General features: G+C 40.3%; 1 protein-coding gene across 1 annotated transcript; it reads left to right on the top strand.

Annotated features, from left to right (window-relative positions):
• Positions 1-3,651: 3,651 nt before the first annotated feature.
• Positions 3,652-6,000, top strand: LOC116250612 (xylan glycosyltransferase MUCI21-like). Its single transcript, XM_031624410.2, has 3 exons — positions 3,652-4,168; positions 4,292-4,360; positions 4,452-6,000. The coding sequence occupies exons 1-3, from the start codon at positions 3,967-3,969 to the stop codon at positions 5,684-5,686; spliced, it is 1,506 nt and encodes a 501-aa protein (XP_031480270.1). The 5' UTR covers positions 3,652-3,966; the 3' UTR covers positions 5,687-6,000.

The following is a 6,000-nucleotide window of genomic DNA, read 5'->3' on the forward strand; positions in this document are numbered from 1 at the left end:
TTAATATTGGTTTTAGTGTTTAAAATTTCAAAAACTATTATTTACAGAACTCTAAAATTAACTTTGTTATAAACCTGGTTTTAGGTTAAAGTAAGCCTTTGAAATATCTATTTTCGTTCTGTTATTATTAAAAAACTTATAAAAATTGAATATGATTTGGTGAATACATCAGCTAATACAATGTTGCTCATTCGGAGAAATTATTCCTTGTTTTTTTCAATGAGAATGGGTTTTGCGTACAATATATTATAAACCGCATACGAATTTAATTTAGCCCTCACAAAAGTGCTGTTACCTTGACATATTTTAGAGTGTCATGGACTTTTGAAAATATCGGAAGCTCCAGAGGAGATTTTTCTTAACGTGGAAAAGAGAGGAAAACTATTATATCGAATGAATTAACAAATTAATCATATTAGTGCTCTGAGGGGTGTAGCGCAACTGGGTGACAATGTGGTTCACTCAAAAGAAGGTCTGTGTCACGGAACCCATTGTTTCTATTAGGACTCAGTATGCTACTCTCCTAAACCATAAGGTCCCGTAGCATGAACTATGAATGAACTTAAGGTCCCGTAGCATGAACTATGAATGAACCTGGGGAATGGCCGCAGGGCCTCTCTTTAAGGGTGAAAAAAAAAGTAAGAATCATCAATGAGTAAATCTGGCTTTATGTTTAAGTCTATGAGCTCAAATCTACTTCTCTCGAAAGAATCATGGTTGAGATAGTTTTCTTGTAGGTTGTAAGTGGTGAAGATTCTTGCACTTATTCAAAGGCAACCTCCATAATTGTAGCATTGTGCATCATCATGCATCATGCAGCATGTAACTGCCACAAGGGTATGACTTGATCGATGATCAATTTCTACCTAATATGATGATAAGTATCATGCTTTATGTATGTCATGATGTACACGCAACATGGTATTGAATATTCAAACATATCAACATCCACAGCCCTAAAAACGAAGCATGGTCTCCAGTTTCTTAGCATGGCTTTGGCTAACTTTCATTAAAATTTTGATGAAATATAGTAGAGGAATCTGCACCACTTATGGGAATCTCGCATAATGAATTGGCAACCAACAGAATTAAGATGGGATCATCACTTACATATGTCATCCATCAACTTAGTTCATACATTTAATATTTTAGGGTTGTTAGTGTGACAAACCAAATTCAAAGCTCTTGTGATTCCGCCGAAATGATCATATAGTTTTTCTGCTAAAATGATGTTAAATCTTATTTCCTTTCAGAGTTAAAATGCAATTTTTTCTAAACGTGGTTTTAACACAAAAAACAAGTTCTTTTTAGTATCAACTGAATAAAGAAGTACCAAAGGAGATCACTTCACACTTCGAAGACATACCCTGAGAAAATAACTTGGAAATAGCGCCACATCAGGTTTTGATAAGTCTTGGAATTCATAAACTTGGAATTCATAAACTTGGTTAGATAAGATGCGAAGATTCCTAGAAAGATGCCCTTAAGTTAGGAAAAAAGAAAAATAAAAAACAACTATATATAACTCTGCTGAAAAGGTATGATTCCTAACTTTTCCTGTGTATGATATGCTGGATTCTGATAAACATTGCCAAGTCATTCTGTTCTTTATTCTTTATTTACCATGAAAAGTCGTCATTGGTATCTGTGAAGCCACTTCCATTGCCAAGCCAAGAATATTATCACATGTTCTCCTGCTTGTTAGTTAGCTTTTATATATATATATATATATATATACCAGGCTAAACAAACACGGCTTCATCCTCTTTATGTTCACAGACGATAAATAGAAAGTTTGCAGGAGAAACGCTTCAAACCTTCATTTGAATTTGGTCGATCGAAGCAAACTTGAAATTTTGTTCATTCTTATATGTTTTTTCACAGCTTTATATTGTTATCTTTTTAATTTCACAAAAGTTACCGCTTTCCTTGTAAAAATAGTTTGCTTGAACATACATTCCCGCAGGTCAGCATGCTTTGAAAATGATAATAAAAGCAGTGAGGATCTCACATCACATGGAACTCTTTTTCAGCTGAGAAAATCCTTGTGCCTGTTTGTTTGCACTCATTTCATAGGTCAGCACAGTGCTTCAAAGAAACATTTACTTCTGATTTCTCTGTAAGGAAAAGCTCACTTTCTTAGGAAAGCCCATTCCCCATTCTTGGATCCCGTTTGTTTCACCTACTTTGCTATGAAAAAATTACTGTTTTTCTGCCCTATTATTAGATCGCCACTAATGAGCTTGGTCAACCACTCAATCTGTATTAATAGATAAAAATTCACCACCCATCCAATCATAGAACTCAAATTCTACCAAATTTTTCGTTATCAAATTAAATTGTTACAGCAAGAAGCTCTGTCGGGATCTTAGATCCAAGGTGATCCAAACCGAGGATCTGATATTTGAGGATCTGAAGTCAGAATTTGCTACTTAAAGTGGGTCTAAGTCGACAATTCTAAAATCACTTGTTTAAACAATAGGTCTCACTCCCACAAATTGTGGATTTCAGATCTGCCTTAAAACTTCAAATCCGAGACTATCAAACATACCTCAAGTTTGTTGAATGGTCTTTGCTATCATCATTCAAAGGAAGATTCACGGCCTACTTCTCAAATTGGGAAAGGTCAAGCACGCCTTCAAGGCTCACCCATGCCCTTGTGACCTATACTTAGTCAATGCGCCAATCCGGCGCAGTTTCGTGGAGCTGATCGGACCAAGTTCGCCGACCAGGAAGCACTGAATTCGAGCCACGGAACCAACTTTGCTGGGATTGAAGGCTAGGTAGGTCCGGGTTAGTAAGGCTGCGACCGAGCTCGGTCCGGCCATCCATCTGTGATCAGGTTGGACTCGAACCTGGTACATCCAAAAATGCTAAAACCCATGTACTAACTAGACAGGGCTCATCTGCCACCCGGTTGAAATGATCTGTTTGGTGCAGCAGTTTGCCAAACACCCCACCCCCCACGTTAGTTTGCTTTTCTCCGTTGCTTCTTCTTCTTTCTCCTTTTTCCTTTTCCAGTTCAATGATGGTTTTCTTTGTTCGTTGGTTGATGGTTTTCTTTGTTCGTTGGTTGATGGTTTTCGAAAGCCACCTCCTGTTGATACTCAATAGCTTGACAGTTTCAGAACATCCTACGGCTGCTGGATTGCGACAGCCGATCTACAACCGCGTTGACCACCATTAACTCATCTCCCTCTCTCTCTTTCCTTTTATATATATATATATATATATATATATATATATATATATAGAGAGAGAGAGAGAGAGAGAGAGAGAGCTGACTTACAAGTAAATTTCTCCGAATTATCAGATTGATATGATCTTCATGTCAAGATGTTTTCAGCAGGTGGGCGGGATTCTACAAGAATAGAGATGCAAACATGTAGACATGAAGATCATATCAATTTGACAATTCCGTGATATATATATATATATACATGTGTGCGTGTGTGGGGTTACGTTACGTGCCTGACAAGACTTTGCTTACCATCTCTGTAAGAATAATAATCTTTGAATGTATATGTCAATAGTTATGGCAAACTCAATTAAAAAGAATATATATATATATATATGTAGAGAGAGAGAGGGAGAGAGAGAGAGAGCTGGCATATTGTTGGCGACGGTTGTACAGATCCATTCTCACACGCATTTGACTCTGCGGAGCACCAAAAACCAGACGTGCCTTGCCAGTCACAACTCACAACACGCCCTCCCTCTTCCCTTCCTCACCTTCTCTTCACCATCCTCAGTTTTGGTATAACAATTACTCTGATTTTGTAGCCTCCATTTAATAGATCGTCTCTCTCCCTCCCTCTTTTTAAAACGAGAAACCGTGGTTCAGAGGAGACCCACATTCTGTTTCGACTTCCCCTGGTTCCTCTCTCTCTCTCTCTCTCTCTTTCTCTCTCTCTCTCTCTCTCAGCGGAAGGCAAGTCTGGCAGCAGTTAGAAAAAAGGTTAGAAAATGTTTCAGCATCACAGAAGTCATGGACAGCGCAAAGGTCAGGAGGCCTTGAACGAGTGCCAAACCTTTGTGGAATGTGGAAACATGTACAGAAGAACCAGACCAAGGGTCCTCCGTCTGTTCCTCCTCTTTTCCGTCGTCTCCTGCACCCTCCTCTTTGCTCCTCGCCTCTTTGCTGCCTTTACCAACTTACCTTTGTTCTGTAAGTCCCTTTGTAACTTGGTTCTCTCTGTTTTTCTCTCTCCAAATATTTATCGATTCCCATTTCTTCCTTGTATTAACAAGCAGCCCTGAAAAACCCATTTCCTGTTTTCTGCGTGTACAGACGTGGAGGATACCTTTCTTGCTGAAACGGTGAACAGAAACCCTCCTTGTCCGTCCATACTCAAAAACGGTACACCCATTTCTTTTCGTCTCTTTTCTTACAGCAAAAACTTTTGAATGCTTCAACTCTCCCTCTTAATATGGATGTCTTGATTGTGCAGGGACTGTTTGTTGTGACAGAACCAGCTTCCGCACAGACGTTTGTTATATGAAAGGGGACATAAGAACCATATCTTCTACAAACTCGATTTTTCTCTATACCGCCTTCCTCAACACCACTGAACAGAAGCAAGAAAAGGAGACCATCAAGATCAAGCCGTACACCAGGAAATGGGAAACAAGCCTCATGAACACCATTGATGAGCTCACACTCGTCAAGACATCGAGCTCTCCTTACCACCACCACTGCGATGCTCACCACTCTGTTCCTGCTATATTCTTCTCAACAGGGGGCTACACGGGCAATGTCTACCACGAGTTCAATGATGGAATCATTCCCTTGTACATCACCTCGCAGAAGTACAAAAAAGAGGTGGTGTTTGTCATCTTGGAGTATCACAGCTGGTGGATAACCAAGTACAGCGACATTCTATCTCATCTCAGCAACTATGCGCCAATTGATTTCGCAAACAGCAAGCAGAGGCACTGCTTCTCGGAAGCCATTGTAGGCCTCAACATCCATGACGAGCTCACTGTGAACTCGTCCATGATGCGCGACGACCCGAAAAGCATGTTGGATTTCCGCAGATTGCTGGATGATGCGTACAGGCCTAGAATCAGGGGGTTGCTCGGGGAAGAAGGGAGGAAAGAGGACGAAAATGAGAGGGGGCAGAGGTTGATCTCCAATCCCAAGTTGGTCATCATCTCTAGGAATGGTTCAAGAGCAATTCTGAATCAGGAGACCTTGGTGAAAGTCGCCGAGGAGATTGGCTTCAAGGTCGAGGTGTTAAGCCCGACGCGGACGACGGAGCTGGCCAAGGTATACAGGTCACTGAACTCTAGTGATGTTATGGTGGGTGTTCACGGTGCAGCCATGACCCACTTCATGTTCATGAGGCCTGGAACTGTTTTCATCCAAGTGGTGCCATTGGGTACAGACTGGGCTGCACAGACCTACTATGGCGATCCTGCCATGAAGCTTGGTTTGAGATACATCAACTATAAGATTCTGCCAAGGGAGAGCTCCTTGTATGCACAGTATGACAAGGATGACCCTGTGCTGACAGACCCACAATCATTGAACAAGAAAGGATGGGAAGTCACCAAGCGTCTGTACTTGGATGGGCAGATCGTGACATTGGAGATGAAGAGATTTAGGAAGAGGTTGTTGAGGGCCTATATCTATTCTGTAAGTAGAAGAAGAAAGGAGATGGTGGGGAGGTCTGTTTCCCTTTAGGTCATTAGAAACTGATCAAATTCTTTTGTTCTTTTTGTGTTTTCTGGATTTTTTAAATGGTTGGTTGTCGATGGTGGTGCCGTGATGGTGATGCTAGCTTTGATTGATCAAGACTGTTGATTTTGTGTATTGGGAAAGGAAAGGAAGAAGGGGAATCCGTGATCTGTTCTTGGTGTAGATAAGATATTCATTCAAAAGAGTCCGTCTCCAATAAGTTAATGTATAGAGGAATTTAATTTGTATACTTCATCTTGAACACATTTTGAGTCTCTCTTCAATAAGTTAATGTATAGAGGAATTTCATTTGTATGCTT

Source organism: Nymphaea colorata, chromosome 1, assembly GCF_008831285.2.
Source record: "Nymphaea colorata isolate Beijing-Zhang1983 chromosome 1, ASM883128v2, whole genome shotgun sequence".
NCBI classification, from domain to species: Eukaryota; Viridiplantae; Streptophyta; class Magnoliopsida; order Nymphaeales; family Nymphaeaceae; genus Nymphaea; species Nymphaea colorata.

Bases quoted from the DNA above. Each gene is read 5' to 3' on its own strand.
- LOC116250612 (XM_031624410.2), top strand. From the start codon at position 3,967: ATGTTTCAGCATCACAGAAGTCATGGACAGCGCAAAGGTCAGGAGGCC. The intron at 4,169-4,291 runs GTAAGTCCCTTT...CTGCGTGTACAG, and splicing joins TACCAACTTACCTTTGTTCT to ACGTGGAGGATACCTTTCTT. The intron at 4,361-4,451 runs GTACACCCATTT...TTGATTGTGCAG, and splicing joins TCCGTCCATACTCAAAAACG to GGACTGTTTGTTGTGACAGA.